This window comes from Polypterus senegalus, chromosome 2, assembly GCF_016835505.1.
Source record: "Polypterus senegalus isolate Bchr_013 chromosome 2, ASM1683550v1, whole genome shotgun sequence".
Lineage (NCBI taxonomy): Eukaryota > Metazoa > Chordata > Cladistia > Polypteriformes > Polypteridae > Polypterus > Polypterus senegalus.
This window is the reverse complement of record NC_053155.1, coordinates 116,715,200-116,739,003: the sequence shown is the minus strand read 5'-3', so window position 1 is coordinate 116,739,003 and position 23,804 is coordinate 116,715,200. Positions and strand designations below refer to the sequence as shown.

At 41.4% G+C, this 23,804-nt stretch overlaps 1 gene segment (V, D, J or C); it reads right to left on the bottom strand.

Moving 5' to 3' along the window:
- Positions 1-23,273, bottom strand: part of LOC120523265 — a 41,538-nt gene extending 18,265 nt beyond the window's left edge. The window contains 3 exon segments of the C gene segment in view: positions 2,967-3,266; positions 13,225-13,566; positions 22,268-23,273. Of these exon segments, the coding sequence occupies positions 2,967-3,266; positions 13,225-13,558 (634 nt within the window).
- Positions 23,274-23,804: the final 531 nt, after the last annotated feature.

Here is a 23,804-nt window from a genome sequence, read left to right as displayed (position 1 = left end):
GGAAGATAAACTGATGGTATTACTTTCACCTATAGATTACACTGGAGTTTGTGGACTATTAGTACATGAGGAGTTTGCTCAACCATATCTAGTATAATGTGGGGTCGGTTCCATTTTGTTTCTGAAAGAATCCAAACACCTTTTACGGCCTTCATTTTTATAGATTTTAATTAATACCTAGCCTGTTCTTACATTTTAAAATGGGAGTGATGGTGCCAGGGTCCAAACATGAAAAAAATGCCTTAAAACATAACAAATATGTCCACTTTTTAAGCAAAGAGTGTATTGAGTATTGGTCTTTTGCTTGAGATTACATACACATTGCAAAACAGCACATCTCTGTTATTTTGGAAAGGGGAAAACAGCAGAATATTGTTGAGATTTTTCCCTTCAAGGGTTTTTTTGGGAGTTTTTCCTCGTCTTCTTAGAGACAAGGCTGGGCAGCTGTCAAAAGGCAGGGCATGTTAAAGCCCATTGTGGCACTTCTTGTGTGATTTTGGGCTATACAAAAATAAATTGTATTGTATTGTTGAGAGCTTCGTTAATTTTAAAAGGAGCCCGACTGTGTACTTCACCTCGCTGATTGTCTACCTTTGTGGCAAACTTTCAGCTCCAGGGAAGTCGTTTCATCTCGTAAAGGTATCTCCAAGCCCTGTTATTGACTTTACAGAATGCTGATACCCAGATGTGAATTTCTGTCTGTGCTCTCCTGACAACTATAGACAATAATCAATGATAAAATTCACACGATCACTCACAGTCTTGCACTATCCAGCCATTATCCAACCCGCTATATCCTAACTACAGGGTCACAAGTGTCTGTCGGAGCCAATCCTAGCCAACACAGGGCACAAGGCAGGAAACAAACCCCAGGCAGGGCACCAGCCCACCGCAGGTCTTGCACTACGTTTGATTAAAAATAATGAAAGCCTGTTGTAAAATTACTATGAATCACATTTCAGAACTATCTCGTCAGATTATGAGCGTGAGTGCCCGACTACCAGGAAGAAACAGTGAAACTTACTAATTATGTTTAGTCACTAAAAACATTCAAAGTTCTGTTATTACCGTATCCTCAGGAACAGCAAAATAGCAGGTGCTATGAAACAGCATTCAATGTTTAGTGTCTCATGTCTCACGTCACGCAGACAACGACTGAAGAGAGTATGCGAGTGAGCAAATGGTTATCCCCTTGTTTAAATGAGTGTGATTACAGTGATGGCCTGGGGTTAAGGGGGATCCCCTTGGTGAACTGAACATGATTTGAAACGGGGAAGAATATCACACAACACTGTCAATTGTTTTGCCAAACCGGCTGGTTGTTATTGCAATGGCCACTCATGAACCAACAACTACAACCCACAACCCACTTCTCAGCAGCTGAGAAACACTGCTATAGAATTTGATAATTGGTTCATGTCCAAACTGTGGTTTAGCTCTACAGCACATTCTGTCCTTTTTATTTTTGGAATATTTTTTTTTATAGTGCGTATACATGACATGTGGGCGGAGTGGTGGCTCTGAGGCTAGGGATCTGCACTGGCAAACGCAAGGCTGCAGGTTCGAATTCTGTAAAATGCCAAAAGGGACTCTGCTCTGTTGGGCCCTTGAGCAGGGCCCTTAACCTGCATTTGCTCCATCCTGGGTATGACTGGGGGTGGTACCCAGCTGGGACGCCCAGTAGGACCGTAGGAGGGCTTGCGCCTCCTCCAGACCACGAGGGCGTGACCGCCCTGGTGGCTTTGGGGACCACGGAAACAGAGCTTAGAAGCTCAACCCTATAGGGGCCCGTGGTCACCGCATGGGGGCACCCCAAAGCCTGAGGAGCCCTGGCCCTCAGCACTCCAGCCACACCCAGAAGTGCTGAAGTGAAGAAGATCAGGGACACCCGGAGTGCTTCTGGTTGTGCAGCCGGTAAGTTAATCGGGAGATATCTGGAGCACGTCTGGGTGTGGATAAAAGGGGCCGCCTCCCTCCATTCGGGTGCTGGAGTCGGGAATGTAGAAGACGAAATCTTGGTGGAAAGGAGTGAAGGCGGACCTGAAGAGGCAAAGGCATTGTGAGGCCTGGACTTTGGGGGAATTTGGGGTTGTGTGGGCACTGTAAATAATAGGGATTGTAAATAACGTGTGTTGGGTGATTTAAAATCATGTCTGCCTGTCTGTGTCCGGGCTATGTTCCACATAATGTATACCATGGCGGTGAAGGTTGACTTGAAAAGTTATCCTTTAAGGATGATGATTTGAAGAACCTCTCAGACAGTGTGCCATATATGTCAAAATGCTCCGCAAATAAACAAAACCGGTGCCTCACCTCACATAGTTGGGAACACTACCACAGCACAACCTCACAATGATATCCAGGTTTGGCCCTGGTTTTGACTTGGCAGGCATGTACCAGAGCTTTATTAGTGATATTTTGACATTTGCTCATTGGAGGTTCTCCCCTACAGACTCAGAGCCCTGAGATTCTCTAAGCAGTTCATTAAGAGCCTCCTGCATAACGCTTAGGATCAGAACGTCTTCTCTGAATGAATCCTGAGTATCACTTTTTAGGCAGTAAAAAATAGCATGGTAGGGTTTAACACCCCCCTTTTTAAAGGGAACTAAAATAAAATCTATGCATCATATTATCACATTGAAGGTTTAATATGTTTGTAACGTCACATAATAATGACCTGATGATGTGAATTATTATGTGTGCAAGTTGTTTTTTAGTTGGTTTGGCTGCATTTACCTACTTGATCAAGGGTGTCATCATTTTCTCTTTTAGTGCATACCCAACTTTTATAAATCTGACCTTTGGTACTTCTGCATGAAAAAGGTTTGAGATAGTAACAATTAACAGTAGTTACTCTAAGATGAGCAATGCCAATGGCAGTTGGCTGCAGTTCACTGCTTTCTGCATAACATGGAACATTTTTGTTCACTATTAAGCATGAAAAAATTGAGACAATACATGCTTACCTTTATTAGGGTAAAGAGTGACATTTTTACTCGTGACTGAAGCAGATGCTGAGTGGTTTACTAAACAGGAAACCACATCACCTGATTTCCAGCTGGGCTTGCAAATGTTGAGAGATGTGTTGATAACAGGTTGATCAAAGAACCGACCCTTTAGGTGGTCTCCCTCATCAGCTCTCCGCCCATCTTTCCACCAGGTTACATTCACCTCATAGGGGAAGAAGTCCTCCAGAATACATAAAAGCTGTACGCAGTCTGAAGAGTGATTAAAGAAGGTGTATTGCAGGGTAATATCTGGAGGACCTAAAGTGAAAACACACAACACATAGGAGCATAGTAGGTAAGTTCTTACTTTTAAGCAAAGGTCTTAAATGCTGTAATCTGCAATATACAAGGGACAATCAAAAAGTTTCTGTATTTTTGTTTTATTAAACAATTGTATTATTATTTATTAAGAATTTCAAAAGCAAATTGCATCACTTTTCTACATAGTCACCTTCCATTGCGATGCAATTTTCCCACCGTCGTACCAACCTTTTAATGCCCAATTAGTACTCCTTCTGCCTTCACTGTTTCCAACGAAAATATAAAAGTGCAGAAACTTTTTGAACAAACTTCGTATATCAGGAAGCACTGTTCAGCCAAAATTGAATTACCTTTCTGTGCAGCTTCAGGAAATGGGCAGATTATTATTAATAGTTACTTTGACAAACTAACTAGCAACTACAACTGTCCCCTGCATGGGTGTGGGTGTGTGCACGAGCAGGCCCTATCATTCACTGCCAACCCATCCAGAGTCATCTCCTGCCTTGTGTTCAGTGCTGCTGGGACAGGCTTGAAGTCTGAGCAATCTTATACTGGAATAAGTCAATACAGAAAATGCTACATACTGTGTTAAAAGTGAGACATTTTTAAATTAGATTTAGCTTCATGGAAGTCAGTGCTCAAGTAACAAGGTTGATGTGTTCACACAGAAGATTTTTGATGTCACGGCTCCTACAGTCAAATGATCTAATAGCCTTGAATTTTGCACTCCACATAGATCTCATTAAATAAAACACACACACATATATATCACTCTATTATAAAAATAAAACTTATGATAAGATGAGACTAGGGAATCCATTCCCAGATGGGTTTTTCCATTCGTGGGAATTCGGGAATCTCGCATATCATTCCTGGGAATGACAGAGTGCATGGGCATCCCACATGTGAACGGTTTTAGAACGAGCAACACTTATTTTTAATAAAACTACTGCAATTTGTTGACACCAATAAAAGACTAACCTTAACTACAAACAGTTCATGCTGTCATATAAGTACATGTATCTTGTTAGTTGTGGTAATAAGAGCACAGAAAGCACAACGTGTCCAGTGTGCGGTCATCCATGTGAGAGCACACCTTCATGCAGAGTGCGCCAGCCGCTGAGAAACCACGCTCTGCCTTCACTGAAGTAGGCGGCACAGTCATCAAAAACTGATACACTTGTTCTAAACAACACCCGTGCTTGCCGTTGCTCTGAAACACCGCCATTTCACCTTTTACTGATGCATCCAGTTTCTTGTCATCACTTAATTATTTTTAACTATAACTCTGTTATTTCTTGATCGATTTTTACACTTTTATACACGCCATATATGCGAGCTTGCCCGTTTCCGTTCAGCCGGGAATTCTAGCAGTTTATGGAAAACGCCCGGGAATCCCGATTGGATTGCCTAGACAAGACTTTTTCCTGGGGACGAGACATGATATTTTGAAGAGAGACAGAGAGTCAGAGACACTTTCAGCTCCTGCGAGACGGACAAGTCACGTCATACTTACAACCTTCAGATGCAAGTCTCGTGATACACATGCTGAGCAAGTTAGAGATAATGGAAAAGTTGAAAGTCTCCAAAAATGAGAGTAAAGATCGCATTAGCACAAACAAACTGAAAAGATAACTCGGGGTAAAAACAGAACAGCGAAAACAGATCAAATATGCAGGTGCTGTACAGGCTTTTAAATGTTCGAAGCTCCATACGAAATGCAGATGACATGGCACGCAGCAGCAGCAAGCCAACAACTTCTCAAGCAAAGAGGAGGTTAAAAAAAAACACGTTACTTGTTTCCCAATGATCACCATTTAAGAGGGGTTTTGGAGAAGAGGCCACGTCTCCTTGGGGTGTGCTCAGCCCCCTTTCTTCACACCAGCGTCTACTGCTGGCACTGGGGCTCTGGTAGGGGGGGAAGTGTGGAACGTAGGTGAGCGAATTGATGATTACATGTGAGGGTAGTAGCAGCACGCCAGCAGCTGCTTGAGCAAAGAGGAGTTCAAAAAAATGTATTTGTTTCCCATTGTATCACTGTTTAAGAGGGGTTTCGGAGAGGTGACGGCTGGCAGGGGGAAAGGGGTTGGCAAGTGAAGCAAGCAGGGGGCAAAACCCACTAGTATATATACTGTACCTATATTGTGGAAATTCAGCCCGGACACAGACAGGCAGACACCGATAAGTCCAACACACATGATTTTTATTTACACTATAGTCCCAATCAAGTCCCACACAGCACACAGTGCCCCTGCACCAAACACCCTTAAGTACAGGCCTCTCAACGGTCCTTCCTTTCTCCGCCTCTGCTCCTCTCTCCTGAGCTTTGTCCTCTTTCTCCCGACTCCGGCTAATGACTTGAGGAAGGTGGCCTCTTTTATACCCACCCGGATGTGCTCCAGGTGCCCTCTGACGATTACCGGGTGTCCCTGGTAATCCTTTTGGCAGCACTTCCGGGTGTGGTGGAAGTGCTGACGTCCAGGGCTCATCAATCCTTCAGGTGCCCCCTGGCGGTGGCCACGGGCCCTTACAGGGTTGAGCTTCTACGCTCATCCCTCATCCCTCTCCCGGTCCTTCCAGGCATCCCAGCTGGGCACAGCCCCCAGCCGACCACCACAATATATATATTGTCACACACGCATGATTAAGGGATAACTAAAGGGCTTGAATAAAATTAATTCCACGCCTGACTAGGAGACGGTGAAGTGCACTGATTCTATCTCTCAGTTCCTTGCAGACCATTCTTGGGAAGTCCCGCCTGGTTCCGGGGCAACCAATGACGTCACTGCCGGTTCCGGCCCTGATGACATCACTTCCTCTACTTGCATTTAAAGGCGGCCATTTTAAGGAAGCAAGTCAGTTCTGTTTTGGATTCAGTCGTGTGAACATGTATGTTCTTTTTTGATAGATTTTGCAGCCAGGAAATATTATAGGGATGGCTGCCCCAAAGGTGGGCTGGCACCCTGCCCAGGGTTTGTTTCCTGCCTTGTGCCCTGTGTTGGCTGGGATTGGCTCCTGAACCTGTAGTTAGGATATAGCGGGTAGGATAATGGATGGATGAATATATATACAGTATGATACACTGTGCACATTTTGGTGCCTTGCTTACATTTACTCACACCTATTAAAGTATCCAATCTTGTAAAAGAAAAGACACTTTTTTTTAAAGAAAGACTTTATAATGTGTTTAAGTAGCTAGGCACAGAAATGCTAGGAGTACTGTAGGTACACATTAGTATGAGTAGCTTTAAATGTGTGAAGTTGAAGCTCAAGGAGAAGAAATGAACATGGATAAGGAGATTTGCCACTGACATGTATGCATCTTAAGAGAGTACACAGTGGAAAAATGCAGACTTCTTAAATTAGATTTGTTTTGTCAATGTGACTTGAACACCATCTGATAATTGCCACCACATCTTACTTGGACACCTAGAATTTACACCACCCAGCCAGTTGGGAGTGTACAACTAGTTTGTTTACGAGTTTGGGTGGAAGAATCTGGTTAGCACCTGCAAATATGGTGTAAAAAAACCATATCTGAGGTTCATATATGACACATGAGCATGGCACAATATAGGGGGGATGATTGTAAATGTATACTGGCTGGGGCCTAATTACTCCCTGTGCTATAATAATAATAATAATAATAATAAGACATTATTACTATTAGTAATGATAATAATAATTAGTGGAAAGGTAAGATGGATGGATATTAGTATGACTGCAATTATTGAATTTTAATTCAAACACTTTTAATGTTTGTTGAAAATAAATACTGAGTGAGAATCCTCATCTATCTTTTCACTGAATCCGTTTATTCTATGTTCAGGGTAGTGGAAGCCTAAGCATATCTCAGCAATATTGAGTGTAAATAAAATGCTCAAAAAAATTAAAGGAACACTTTGAAAACACATCAGATCTCAATGGGAAAAAGAAATCCTCCTGGATATCTATACTGATATAGACTGGGTAATGTGTTAGGAACGAAAGGATGCCACATCGTTTGATGGAAATGAAAATGATCAACCTACAGAGCCCTGAATTCAAAGGCGCCCCAAAAATCAGAGTGAAAAAATTATGTGGCAGGCTAGTCCATTTTGCCAAAATTTAATTGCAGCAACTCAAAATTGTACGCAGCACTTTGTATGGCCCCTGTGTTCTTGTATACATGCCTGACAACATCGGTGCATACTTCTAATGAGATGACAGATGGTGTTGTGGGGGATCTCCTCCCAGATCTGGACCAGGGCATCACTGAGCTCCTGGACAGTCTGAGGTGCAACCTGGTGGCATTGGATGGACCAAAACATAATGTCCCAGAGGTGTTCTATTGGATTTAGGTCAGGAAAGTGTGGTGGCCAGTCAATGGTATCAATTCCTTCATCCTCCAGGAACTGCCTGCATACTCTCACCACATGAGGCCAGGAATGGTCGTGCACCAGGAGCCACTGTACCAGCATAGGGTCTGACAATGGGTCCAAGGATTTCATCCTGATAACTAATGGCAGCCAAGGTGCCTTTGTCAAGCCTGTAGCGGTCTGTGTGACCCTCCATGGATATGTCTCCCCAGACAATCATTAACCCACCACCAAACTGCTCATGCTGAATGATGTTACAGGCAGCATAATGTTCTCCATGGCTTCTCCAGACCCTTTCACTTCTGTCACGTGCTCAGGGTGAACCTGCTCTCATCTGTAAAAGCACAGGGCACCAGTGGTGCATCTGCCAATTCTGGTATTCTATGGCGAATGCCAATCGAGCTGCATGCTGCTGGGCAGTGAGCTCAGGGCCCATTAGAGGACATGGGGCCCTTGGGTCACCCTCATGAAGTCTTTCTGGTTGTTTGGTCGGAGACATTCACACCAGTGGCCTGCTGGAGGTCATTTTGTAGGGCTCTGGCAGTGCTCATCCTGTTCCTCCTTGCCCAAAGGAGCAGATGCTGGTCCTGCTGATGGGTTATGGACCTTCTATGGCCCTCTCCAGCTCTCCTAGAGTAACTGCTTCTCCTAGAATCTCCTCCATGCCCTTGAGACTGTGCAGGGAGACACAGCAAACCTTCTGGCAATGACACGTATTGATGTGCCATCCTGGAGAAGTTGGACTACCTGCGCAACCTCTGTAGTGTCCAGGTATCGCCTCATGCTACCAGTAGTGACACTGACTGTAGCCAAATGCAAAACTAGTGAAGAAACAGAAAAGATGAGGAGGGAAAATGTCAGTGGCCTCCACCTGTTAAACCATTCCTGTTTTGGGGGTCATCTCATTGTTGCCCCTCTAGTGCATCTGTTGTTAATTTCATTAACACCACAGCAGCTGAAACTGATTAACAACCCCCTCTGCTACTTAACTGACCGGATTAATATCCCATAAGTTTCATTGACTTTATGCTATACTCTGATTAAAAAGTGTTCCTTTAATTCTTTTGAGCAGTATATAAACAGTACTTCACAGAGCACACTAACACACACACACACTTATAAAGGGTTTGTTTAGAATTGCCAGTTTACTTAACATGCACATATTTGGGATATGAAAAGAATACAAGAAAGAGTACCGAGAAACAAAAAATGACTAACAGGCAAGACTTGATTCATAGAGTACATTTTAATATTTAACACTCACTGTAACAAGAAAGGGGGCTTGTACAGCATCTGTCTACACAATGAATGACGGTAAGGCGGCCTAAAGTAGGATAACTACAGTTATGTTACCTCAAGCAAATAAGAGTCTGGGTTATCAGGCACATGTACAGGGCGTTCTGCTCTCTGGCTATTCCCTTCCTTGCAGCTCTCCATGCCCACGTAGCTCCACACCATCACTGCACATTTTCCTCTGATTCTTTCAGCCCTGCTGTCTCTGTTCTGTGACATACCTTACTGAATGTGCTGAATGACAACCTCTTGCCCAACAAGTAACTCACCACAACAACAATTAAAATTTTGCCACATGGCATTTTACTTTGAGCTAATTAAGAAGAAAAATCTGCCTTTTTTTATAATTAACTTATCCTGATGTTTTCCTAATGATTTTGATTATTCATTATCATTTACTTCACGATTTACTGCTTCTTAAGATAAATTAAGATAATGGCAACCTGACCACAAATGACAGAAATGGAAAGACTTTTATTTAAAACCAAAAGCTCAGTTTAATATTAGACTGATAAGAAAACAAAAAACCTACCTGATTAGTCTGAAGGGGTTTTGAAAAAAATGAAAGAACTGACTTGTTTCCATAAATCTAAATGTCACCTATGATGCTCAAATTCACAATGGAATTATGTCTCCTGCTGATGATTTCAGATTATTATGCGGCTGCTCTTTATCCATTCACGCCCTTAAAGACTAAAACTACTATGCAGCTAAATAACCAAATTTACTGATATTCTGAAAACTACGGAGATATCAGACTAAACTATTGTAGATCAGTTTTACAATCTGGATGTCGGACAACCTAATTTCCATTTTGTCGTGTATCTTCTCTCTGGACTACTGAGAGCATGGAGAGCTCGTGCTACAAGCCTCTTAGGAAAGTCACGTCAACAGAAAGAGTCACGTCTCGACTGTGTGTTCCTGAAGCAACGGAGGTTTGGAATCGGGTGCTCTTTGTTGGGGGAAAGATGTTGCAGTTCATGAAGGCATCTGCACTTTATTGTGTGGCATGCACTCTACCATCAGAACGAGCTAATTGATCGCAAGAAGGAATGTTTTATAGCGTGAGCCTGGTGTAATGGTGCTGCATTCTGAAGTGCTCACAAAAACATTTCTTTTTCTCCTCCTCCATTTCTAGGTAGGTCATATTGAAGGAGATTTAACCAGTTTGGGCTCTTTCCCAGTCAGCCGTGTCCAGAGTGTGTCAGAATAGCTACTGGAGCATCAAAGGAGATTTTGAGAGAAGTTTATGCATCATTACTGGACAATGATGTGGGATTTAAACCAGCACCTCTCTGAGAGACACTTCTCAAAGTATCGATGTGTCAACTAATTGCTGATCATTAAAGGACCAGCAGCGTAGGAAACCAGCAGAAACCTTCCACTGTCTCATAAAAGACAACTTCATGACAAGGAAGATGACAAGCCATGCGCAGTTTGAAGTGAGCTCTACGTATGGTACGACCCCTGTCTCCAGTTAAATGGTCTCCATTTGTCAACCCTTCAAGGATTATGTTAGTAGCATGAAGAAGTAAACTTCTGTGAGACTTTGTCAAGGTCTGCTTAAGAACTAAGCTGGCCGGACACTACCCCCTTCTCAACAGAGATTTGGGACAAATACATTAAAGGGGACGTTGACCCTTTTAGAATCTGGAAATTCTGCAGGTCAAAGCTACCTATGCAAGAAACTCTCAACCCACGTACAGGAAGGGGGCAGGAACGTAAAAGTGTCCAGAAGAGCTCACTCTTTTTATACTGTACAAACACACTAGAGAGCGAGTGTCCTGCTCACATCTGCCGAATTAAACCTGACTACAGGGACACTTCTCCACAGTTCTAAAAAAAAACACTCCAGTGAACTGGGGGTGAAAACGCTTTTAAACTCTCCCTACTGCGTACCTTAAGCCGACATCACCATATCGCTTTAATGTTTTTTTAATAAGTTGTCTGAGATCATACTTAAACTTCCTGTTAAGAAACTTCTTTTGCAGTAGCAGCACAGCACAGCTAATTTTAATAAAAAACAACAACAACATTTATTTATATAGCACATTTTCATACAGATAATGTAGCGCAAAGTGCTTTACATAATGAAGAAAAGAGAAATAAAAGACAAAGTAAGAATTAGAATAAGACAACACTAATTAACATAAATAGCCAATACATCTTTATTGAATGGCATTATGCTTTTCGATTTAAGGAAAAATGTTGCTATTACTGACCACAGCATTTGACTTGAGAAATGGGATGGTAGCTAACTTTATAATTAACACATTTTTTTTATACACGCAGATGACTGTACTTCCTTATTCACGTCTGCAGTTAAATAGAGGAGAATAATATCTGGAGTATAGGTTGATATTTTTTTCATTACTAATGTCTAACAATATAAACGTTTAAACAATAGGTTGATATTTTTTTCATTACTAATGTCTAACAATATAAACGTTTAAACAATTGCCTAACTATCTCATTTTAAAGCACAGCAAAGCTGAATAAGCCAGTTGTTCCTGCTCCCAGAGTTTCATTGATAAGAACAGCACCATCTGGGCCAGTTTACGACTTAACTGCATCCTTTAACTCTAGAGACAATGATCAGCAAATTAGCTGAAATGGGTGACAGGCGCGAGGTTTGTGCCTGAGCCGTTTACTTGGTGAGTCAGAGCAACAATAAAAGGATATTGCGGGCTGCCATTTTCCAACCCTGAGAAGACCATCTCTCCTGGTGGTCATATTCAGACAGGCCATGTTGCTTGGCCCAATGCTGAAGCTGGGCTGACCAGAGAGATGTGCCTCCTGAAGCTACACATCCAGCATTATCAGTTTGTGTGGTTTGCAAATTCATACTCTGTTTGCTTGTATTTATGGCATTAGTTATAATATCTAAAGATTAAAACTGACTATCTACAATACATGAATAACTGTGTAACTTTCTCTCCTGCTTGTTTTTGGTACTTTATGGAATTGAGACATTGTGTTAAGGTCCACTTAACAGCGTATACAAGGGTCCCTACCATGACAAACAGAAGTGTAATTTGGACACATATAATGCCAGTTTTCATTTATATTGTCGCAATTGCATCTTGCATCTTCAGTGTTGCTGTTTGTTTTGTTTACTATGACACATACAGATGTTTTAATGACTAAAATGTACGGACTGCTTAGGAGTCTCTGGTGTAACAACCATAATCAGCTAGTTTTGCTCATTGTTATGGAGAAAATGGGCTGTTTTGATCAAACATTGAGAACCATTATGGATCTTGCTTCTTCACCCAGAGCATAATCATTTATTTGGAGATTAGCAGAATAAAATTGGTGGGGACAGCTGTTCTTCACATTCGTGACCATTGTGCCCTGACATAAACAGCACTGTCTGGCATAACTATGCAAGATTCCCTCCAAATTCTCAGTAGACACCATTAAGAAGGGTCGGTAGGGTATAACACAACATCTCTGTCCGTCCTTATCAATACACTTCTGATACACTTGAAATGTAAGTGTGTAAAAATGACTTTATATACTGATTTTAATAGAGTTACGCTTTAAAGATCAAAGAATATCAAGAGCAAAATGATAAAAACAGACTACCTGTAACTTAGAACAAAGGCACAAATTAACCCAACTTACACTTCTTTGAGATTTGAGAGGAAAACTCACAGTCAGTCAGTGTTCAACCTGCTATATCCTAACACAGGGTCATGGGGTTCTGCTGGAGCCAATCCCAGCCAACACAGGGAGCAAGGCAGGAACAAATCTCTGGCAGGGTGCCAGCCCACTACAGGACACCAACACACAAACCCACACTAGGGACAATTTAGGATCGGCAATGCACCTAACCTGCATGTCTTTGGACTGTGGGAGGAAACCCACGCAGACATGAGGAGAACATGCAAGCTCCACACAGGGAGGACCCGGGAAGTGAACCCAGGTCTCCTAACTGCGAGACAGCAGCGCTACCTACTGCGCCACCGTGCCACCAACTCACAGTCAGTCAGGCAAATTTCACAGTGACAGCAATCAGGAATGGGATTGAAATCCAGGACCCTAGGGCTGTGAGGAAGCAGAGCGAACCACTCTCCGGCCCTGAGCCAGTCAATCAATAAATCAATAAATGTATACTTTTGAAAATACTGCAAGTACACTTTACAAATGGTATTTTTTACCCTACGCAAGGGCACTCTGTGATTTTTTTTCATCTGGCACTACAGATCTATGTTCACAAACTTCATAATAACTTCATAATATATTTAAAACTCACAACATATTGTAGCACCTCAGTTAGTGGCACAGTATAAGACACTTACCCACCACAGAAAGATTTGTCTCACTTGTGTCCCCAACATGAGGCGGTGGAATGAATCTTTCTGTCTTACATTTGTATCTCCCACTGTCACTGACCCTCACATCCTGTAGTAGCAGCATTGGCCATGGTGACTCAGTGACAAGCAGGCGTGTCTTGCAGTTTCTTATATTCCCAGTTTTGTTCTCCAGAACGAATTCACAAATACTCATTGGGCTGGCTTCTTCTTTATACCAAGAGAATTCAATCTTTGCTGCATTGGCAAATTTCTGGGAACAGTTGAACAAGACAGAGTTTCCCTTCTCTACAGTCACAAGCACTGCTTCTCGATACCACATGCAGGGGCCTACAGTATTGGAAGAAATAAAGAACTGTCAGCAGGTAACATGATTTTTTCAGATTATCCATTAAAACAATATCACCCAAAGCTTTAAGCATAAAAAAATATTTAGCTTTTCCCTATACAACAATAATATTCATCTTTGTTTGGTTAGCACCTCCTAGGAACACATCCAACTACATCCTTGCTTCATTCCTGCCTGGTGCCTGATGCTGCTAGGCGGGCTGCAGCCCCCAGTAAGTCTGAACTGGACTAAGCATGCTTGATAATTGATGGATGGTTTGAAAATGCATAGTTATCACAACAAGGCATATTTATAGAAGTAAGCTTAATAGGAACAGAACCAGCACCATCTGCTCTTCCAAACCTACTTAAAGACATCCTGAGGAATGCCACTGTACAATCTGATTTTCCTATCATGACAAAACCTTTAGTGAGTTTGGGTACTATGATGGACAATTTAATAGTGCTGAGACGTAAGAGGTCCATGCAAGCTGAAGTGACATATGTATGTCACAAGAATGGAACTAGCATTTTAATATTTCAGTCAGAATGCTTTCCTAGAAGAATCAGATCCCTCAAATTCAGAAAGGGCTATCCTGTAGTGCAGTGGTTCCTGCTTGTGCCTTACTGATCCGGAGTTAGAATCCTATGCTTGGTCACTGTCCAATTTGAGTTTCCAGATTTTCCCTCAGGTACTCCGGTTTTCCTCTCATATCCCTAAAGACCTGTGCGTAATTAGCCACTCTGAGTACGACTGCGGGTGTGATCATGAATGGCCTCTGAGGTGGGCTGGATCTTTGTCCACAGAGAGTTTCTGTCTCCTATTCGATGCTACACAGACAGGCTGATCCAGAATGACATAAGTGGGTTTCAGAATGTTATGTAATGCTTAGATTGAAATTGAAAAATGGCATCCTAAAATAAAAACGGGTTGGGGCAGACTTACCTAGAGGCTGAGACTACAGAAGCACAATTGTGCCAGTTTCCAAACATCATCCAACCCGCTATATCCTAACTACAGGGTCATGGGGGTCTGCCGGAGCCAATCCCTGCCAACACAGGGAACAAACCCCGGACAGGGCTCCAGCCCACTGCAGGATACCAACACACACACACTAGGGGCAATTTAGAATCGCCAGTGCACCTAACCTGCATGTCTTTGGACTGTGGGAGGAAACCGGAGTATCCAGAGAAACCCTACACAGACATGAGGAGAACATGCAAACTCCACGCAGAGAACACCTGGGAAGCAAACCCAGGTCTCCTAACTGCGAGGCAGCAGTGCTACCCACTGCGCCACCATGCCACCCTTGTGCCAGTTTATTCACTAATATTAATTCAATGTGTGACACCCGAGTAAAGAAGTTTAACTGCCAAAACTACAATTACTGAAATAATGGAAATATTTGCATGTGTGATTTGCAAGTGTCACCTAAATCAATGCATATCAGGAGACCACACGTCTTGCTTCTCCTTTGAATGAAGGCACAGAGTCCACATAACAAAAATAACTCTGGAGCTGGAAAAAGTCAGCAGAGTTCATTGGACAAAAGGAAAAACTAAAGATAGCTGTAAAAATTAACCTTAAAAGAGTCCTAAAATAGTAAGATGTTCAGCCTCCTCAATACATTTTATTTATTGCATTCGACTGACTGTGTAGACATGGTATGTACAGTACATTTTATTTAATTTTGTTATTTTTCTTGGATGTGCCCATAAGCTGCACCGACACTGACCGATAAAGTATGTTTTACCAAAACATTCACTTCTCTTTACAAAAGCTTTGTAATCTGTTCTGAGCTGGCATTCAGGAAAACCAATCAAGTATACTTGAAGGGCCCTAAGGTGTCTGTTGGCATACTGCTGTATGTATGGTATAGTAGTTCACGTCATAAAAAACACTCAAATGATGAGCTTGTTTCAAGTGTAATCCGCATGCTGTACATTTTCCTGTCTAAAATGTTTCACTGCTCATTGTTCCCAAAGCCAAACTGGGAATACCGACCTCTCTAAAGAGAATTTGACTCCATGGGGTCTCTGGGCTTGTCGAAAAACAAGAATTAGAAAGAAATGAGGCAGTTCTAGGAAGACTTGAAGGTACTGTGTGGGCCAGTGTGCAATAAAGAAGACTCTTGATGTTAAAGGTATTGCGTCCATTAATGGGACCTCTGAAGAGCCAGCAATACTAATATTAGCAGTACTGTCATGTGTAGTGAAATTATAAATGGCGCCTCTGACCAACATACAACACATCATCAATATCCAGCGCCATGATAAACAAGAATCTATACTAATAAAAGGCAAAGCCCTCACTCACTCACTCACTGACTCACTCACTGACTCATCACTAATTCTCCAACTTCCCGTGTAGGTAGAAGGCTGAAATTTGGCAGGCTCATTCCTTACAGCTTACTTACAAAAGTTGGGCAGGTTTCAATTCGAAATTCTACGCCTAATGGTCATAACTGGAAGGTATTTTTCTCCATTAACTGTAATGGAGTTGAGCTGGAATGACGTGGGGGGCGGAGTTTCGTGTGACATCATCACGCCTCCCACGTAATCACGTGAACTGACTGTCAACGCAGTGCGTAGAAAACCAGGGAGACCTCCAAAAAGCGCTTAAGAAAACATGCATTATATAATTGAGAAGGCAGCGAAAAACAATAAGAAGCGAGCGAGTGACATATACTACCATATTCATGAGTGCTGCTACCTCGGAAAGAAAGCAAGGTGTAAACCTAAACTTTAAATTAAGTTCATAGACAGGCTACCGCTGGCGTTTCACATGCCCACAGGTAATGCGGGATACAAGTTTAATGAGAGGACGCAGGATATAAACGAGAATTTTGATCACTTTGTAACTAAGTTAAAATTGTAGGTGAAGGGGTGTGCTTATGCAAATTCCGAGAGACTGTGTTTGTGGGGATTGACAGTTAAGGGTGGGGAGTCACGTCATCATCTCCCCTCCCATTCATCTCATTTCGTTCTTAGCACAAGCACAGCTGAGAAGCTTCGATGCATGTGCTCCATAACGCGTTAAAAAATAATGCATTTAATCACACTTTGCATTACAAGCAAAGGGAGCTTTTGTCAATGCATGATTTCCTGGTACACCGATTACATTGATCAGCGCATCCCGATTCATTTTACCCTCGCACCACCTTAGTTTGAGAAGAAGTCTGAAAAAATATGAGGTTAACACAGAAAAACATCACCAATTCAAGCTTTATGAATAATCGATTAAGCCATCAATAATTGTTTTGGTAAAGCCATCCTCCTTCCATTTTATAATTTTTCCGCCATTAGCCATGATTAAATGAACGGTAAATAAAGTAAGAGCAAAGCGAGGGTGACTTATTTAGGCAGACATATATATGACAGCAACACTCATGACAATGTCAATCATGTTACGTTATTATTAAAATGTTTCCTTTTCTTTTTCATTACTTCTTTAACACACTACTTCTCCGCTGAGAGGCGCGGGTATTTTGCTATATATATATATGAATGACCTCCAAAGAGCGCTGAGACTTTTGATATCATGAACGTGTCTGCAAACTGTGGTCTCCTGCCCAGCAAAAGTCGAGCAGCCAGCGCGCGCGCATACCTGTGCCGGCCTTTGAGACGCTGACTGCGCTTCTGCCTTAAGTCAAAGTGAGCACTTTTAATTTTTTTCATCCTCCCCCTGCACTATAGCCCAGACAAGTGCAAACACGGGACCCCTTTTCTACACCACGGAAAAATAATATTAAGGCGATTCACACTTTCTTTTGCACGTATATCACGATTATCAGGTCCTCACCTCGAATTATGAAGACACGCACACGAGTGGAGGACTGACAATGCCATCACAGCTGATTAATGGCGGGACGTCTCACCAGTCTACACAAGAACCACCGCGACTGTCCCAAAAGGCGATCATAACGTCAGCGAACACATCTCTATACTATATAAAAGAAAAGGCAACTTTCCTTTCTTTACACCTTTTATCCCAAACCAAAGCCTTTCTCTCTTAACAGTGCAGAGGACACAAAACTAATTTTCTTTAAATGCCGGTAAGGCACATTACCAGAGGCAGAAATTTGGACGTTCGCATAGAAAATGTAATTTCTATACCACAGCCGTCGTGTAGCGCCTTTCAAAAGGGATCAACTACCGAGAGATGATCCATATACATTTTAGCTGCTGTTAGTTACTTACCTGTTGTGTTACACAATCTTTAAAATGTAGTTTACCTGCAACCACTCCAGTAGTGCTCAATGTACCTGTACTTCTTAAAACGTTAATGTTTTACTGTTTAATAACTTATAGACTATATTTTATTATTTTTCCCTTGCACTCAGTGACCAAAGCTATACACACACATATAGACACATACAAACATACACACAAGTATATGTATGTGTATATATATGTATGTATGTATATATATATATATATATATATATATATACACACACACACCCCTATCTACATTATATATATATATATATATATACACACACACACACACACACACACACATACATACATACATACATACATACACACATATATATAATTTGTGTGTGTGTATGTATGTATGTGTGTGTATATATGATGTAGATAGGTATATATATATATATATATATATGTGTATATGTAGATATGTATATATAGATATGTAGATATGAAGATATGTATGTGTATATATATATATATGTATATATGTATGTATGTATGTATGTATGTATGTATGTATGCGTGTGTATATATATATATGACAGCAGCAATCCAAGCTGTGAGAAAACAGTAAAAGGGCGTGTCAGGCGTCGTGGTACATTTTCTGATGCAGCTACGAAAACAACTTCGTGACGCTGCCGCCAAATACACAAAACAATTACTTTGACAATCATGTTACATTATTTTTAAAATGTTTCCTTTTCTTTTCATAACTTCTTAAACACATGACATCGCTAAGCTGGTATTTTGCTATATATATATATATCACAGCGACACTCATAACAGTGACAAAACAATTACATTGACAATCATGTTACGTTATTTTCAAAATGTTTCCTTTTCTTTCTCTTTCCTTCTTTAACACACTACTTCTCCGCTGCCAAGATAGATGTAGATAGATATGAGAACAACATATATATATATATATATATATATATATATATAGATACTGTAGATATATATATATATATATATATATATAGATAGATAGATAGATAGATAAATATGAGAACAACACTCATATCAATGACAAAACAATTACATTAACAATCATGTTACGTTATTTTTAAAATTTTTCCTTTTCTTTTTCGTACCTTCTTTAACACACTACTTCTCCGCTGCGAAGCGCGGGTATTCTGCTAGTATATTATAATACAGAACTTCATTTCATTAAATGCGCTCCTTACCAATTTTTCTAGTTGTGTCTTTTAATTGTAAGGATGGCAAGCTGTATCTGCGTGTTTGGTCATTTAGGAGCTAGGTGGCCAAGTAAACAAGACCTGCCAATTACACATCTTTAAACAACATTTAAATCTGCATGCCAGCTCTCGATGGTTGGCGTAAAAGATGACAAAACAAAAAAAAAAAACAAGAGTTTGGACGACACTACCACCCTGTATATTATTAAGGCAAAATATTAAAGGTTTTTCAGGATAAGAATGTCCCCAGGACACGAGTCTCAGACTAGACCGGCCAAAGTGACAACACTTCCTGTTAGGTAAAGGCCAGGCAGGAAGAGGCGGGTCCACAGGGATGGATACTGGAGGTGACATCAGAGCTTGTCAGGTTGTCACTCATCCGGTCTATAGAGGGAGGGGGAGAAGAGGTGTTAGTATACAGTGCCATCTTGTGGATCTGCGTTGAATTACAACCACCAGAGCCTTTAAGCTGTCCCCAAGGTAGGCACATATGTGTGACATTGGTCTCCAGAATGTGTCATAGCAGACATTGGCTTGTTAGTTAAGTAAAAGTTTATTAGTTTCTGATTAGCATTTTAGTTTATTCTACCTATCTGCTGGCAAGTCTATGATCTTTTACTTTATAATGATTAATTTCTAATCTAATATATAAGCAAATTCCTGTAGCGGTGGATATTCTTCATGATTGGTGACCTGTGCAGCCAATTCTCTGTGAACAGAATTTAAAAAAAGAAAGAAATAAATAGGTACAGTACAATTGAAACGTGCTTCTACGTTTGGCCACCAGAAGCTCAAATACAAATATATCCTTTTTGTTTTCTGATGTAAACAAGTCTACTGGTATACAATCATGCTGTTCCCCTACTTAAAACTATGGCATAACACATGAAGTGCACAAAATGTTGAGGCCTGAGGGGAACATAAGCATTTACTCAGACGTCGATCAAATGTGGACAGATATTTCTTTTATTTCTTGAATATGCCTACTTCAAAGGTATTTTCAGTTAAATATTTTAAGATTAAGAGCCATGGCACAATGGTGTGGCTTTTGACTCGTGGATCCAGTGATGTACTTTTGCATCCTGCACCTGATTTTTGTCCATGTCTCATTTCTGCATGGATTTCTCTCTGCGTACTTCAGTATTCCTATAAGATCCTACAGACATGCAGATTAGATGGACTGTTGGTTGTGTGAGTCTACTTTTGGATCAACTATGCCATGCAATGCTGCTGCAATAAGCTCTGCACCTACACTACATATTTCAAGGTGACACAGGGAAAAACCTGTGGGTTGGTGGCAGAATTGACACTCCAGCCACCATAAAAAAAACCTCACACTGGTTCCACTCCATCTGAACTAGTGTGGTGCTGAGGTGTCACCCATTGTATGGCTGCACTCGGGTCCTAATCTGGGATCCTGAGGTGGTTTGTCATGTGGTGGGTGCGGCAATGCATTGTATTAGCGTGTGCTCCTAACCTTAACCTTAACTATGACCTTGAACTTAACTGTGGCCAGCTCTGTGCTCTAATGCTTTATTAGTTTTCCACGTTATCAACTAAAAAACAACACGATCACATTGTGACTGATGCACTTGCTTCCGTAAAGTTTGAATTCTGCATTTCTCTTTCTTTTGTTGAAATTACCACTTTGAAGAAGTATCTTATTTACATGGTGATGGCACAGGTTAGGGTCCTGGTGTGGACTGATCTTGTGGTATACCACTACCGCTAGTTAATAAAGTAAGTAAGTAAATAAAAACCCACACCACTGCCTCTACTTCACACCTTCTTTAACTCGACACTTACTGTCACAACAGCACAGTTTAAGACAGCTTATCTTTAAAATTAATCCCACTGATGACGAACTCTGAAATTAACAGTGAAACCTTCTGTAAGAATTTGAGCATCCTAACACTTAACTGGTAGATCAGGGGTGTCGAACTCCAGGCCTGGAGGGCTGCAGTGGCTGCAGGTTTTCATTCTCACCCTTTTCCTAATCAGCGTCCAGTTTTCACTGCTACTTGACTTCTTTTCCCTTCATTTTACTAGCCCTGTTTTTAAGGATTCAGTCCTCTGAATTGATTCCTTCCTTCATTAAATGACAGCCAAACAGAAATGAAATGTGAAACAAGCTAAGAGATAAGCAGCTAAACTGGAATTTCAAACTCCAACCAATCTCTTAATGAGAAGCTGATTCTTTCTGTTAAACCCGTTATTTAATTCCACAGCTTGTTGCTGCTCTCATTCTGCCACAGCAGACATTTTTAAAACTGTTGATTTTTCTGTTTATTCTAAGAACACCGTCAAGATGACCTGAGAGATCAATCTTACTGAGACCACCATCACCTTTCTTTATTTTCAGATATTGTGTGATGGGCACAGGTGAGCTGGTCATGTGGCAACTCGTTTTATGTCTCGTTATTGGTTAGCTGCTAATTAAGGAATAAACAACTTTGGGGCAGAGTCAAGTTAATTAAAGCTAAGGCAAAAGAAGTTAATTAGCAGCCAAAACAGGTCACTGATGAAGAAGATGGTTAGAATGAAAACCTGCAGCCACTGCGGCCCTCCAGGACCGGAGTTCAACACCCGTGTGGTAGAGTGACTGATCAAGTGCAATGAAAACCAAGATTTTTGCCTTGTACCTCAACGGCACTCAATTGTAAAAAGTGATTTTGATAACAGATGGACGTAACTGCTGCGGTGGGATGGCGCCCTGCCCGGGGTTTGTTTCCTGCCTTGTGCCCTGTGTTGGCTGGGATTGGCTCCAGCAGACCCCCGTGACCCTGTAGTTAGGATATATCGGGTTGGATAATGGATGGATGGAACTGTAAAACTCTGCATTCAGATCCCATGTTTTCCATTACAGGATCATGGAAAAGCAAAGCTTTCCTCAGCAGCATCAGGCACATGGCAGGAACAAAAGCAACAGCACAGACAAACAGCAGTAGAAAAAAATAATATGTTCTGTAAAACAAGAATGAAAAAAGACACGCAAAATGCATAGGCACAAATGAAAAAGCAAGCAAACTTTTAACAAAATATTGTCGAAAGACAGAGCCCATCAGTCCCAAAAAAGGCCCAGATAAATGGATAATCTTGCCATTTTGGGGGGCTGCCATGACCACTGTAACATCACACATCATCTTGGATGACAAGTGGAAGATAGACAGGCAGACAAACCGATGTGAGAAATAATTTCAAACACACATTTCTACACAAAATATTGAGCACAAAGTGCTTTACAAGAAGTTAAAGGAAAAAAACGGACATTACTAAAAAAATACCAAAATAAAGTTAACAGCCGCCTGAGTTTAAAGTCGAATTGTGCACTTTAAGATGTGGCGTATCTTTTGAAAATCTTATCGAATGAGCCTGCCTGGTGTTGCCATCTCTGAGCGCTGCCTTTGCACAAACTGCGCTCCACTTTTTAATCACAACTGGCATATACTGTATTTGGGTTTCTTGTCGCTTAGGGGCCCTTCTTTTAGCTGCAGTCATTCCTTATCATAAAGGCACTGGTCCAGCTTTCTACCTGCATCTACACAGGTCAATCATAGCAAAGGTTTGTCATCTTGGAAGTCCTCCTGTTGAAATTAGTACATAAATAATGCTGCACAACAGGGTGTGCCAGGCTAGCACTGGTCAGATTAACTGGCCATCATCCCCATATTCAGCCAGATTTGACACAATGGAGGATTTCTAATGTGGGTCATTTACAAAGCTACTTAACTCTTTGAGACCTGAATATTTTTTTGCAAAAAACTCAGTTTCCTGAAATGCACACAATGCAACAGTATTGCACATAAATCAACATAAAAAATCTCTTGCTGCGTGCTGTCGCTGCTGTCAGTGCCTGTTTGGCATCTCTTGTAGTAGTTGCATGCACAGGGGTGGCATGATGGTCAGCAGGAATGTGCAGTGGGCCGGCTGCCTGGTTGTCCTCATGCCACAGAAGGGGGGCGGTGGCAGTCATAGTGCGACACAATCTGGTTTGAACCTCTTGTCATCGTAAGTGGCGGTCCTCCTGGGGAAACGTTCTTGTATGTGCATCAGCTACACAAATGTGTTCAGCACCACAATCAGCTGGGGACTGATCAGCTGATGCTGGTACCTCAGTTTGGTTTTCGATCTCCATCTCCAGTTTACTTCCCTCAAAAATCAGAGTCCAGCAAGTCAGAGTTTGATTCAGTGATAATACGTCAAATGTCGTCCATTGAGTATTTGTTATTGCACATTTGCTTTGGTCTCCAACCAGATGTTGATGCCATTTATAGTTAGGTCCATAAATATTTGGAAAGAGACAACTTTTTTTCTAATTTTGGTTCTGTACATTCCCTCAATTAATTTTAAATGAAACAGCTCAGATGCAGTTGAAGTGCAGACTTTCAGCTTTAATTCAGTGGGTTGAACAAAACGATTCCATAAAAATGTGAGGCAACTAAAGCATTTTTTTAACACAATCCCTTCATTTCAGGGGCTCAAAAGTAATTGGACAATTGACTCAAAGGCTATTTCATGGGCAGGTGTGGGCAAGTCCGTTGTTATGTCATTATCAATTAAGCAGATAAAAGGCCTGGAGTTGATTTGAGGTGTGGTGCTTGCATGTGGAAGATTTTGCTGTGAACAGACAACATGCGGTCAAAGGAGCTCTCCATGCAGGTGACAGAAGCCATCCTTAAGCTGTGAAAACAGAAAAAACCCATCTGAGAAATTACAAGTGGCAAAATCTACAGTTTGGTACATCCTGAGAAAGAAAGCAGGCACTGGTGAACTCAGCAACGCAAAAAGACCTGGACGTCCACTGAAGACAACAGTGGTGGA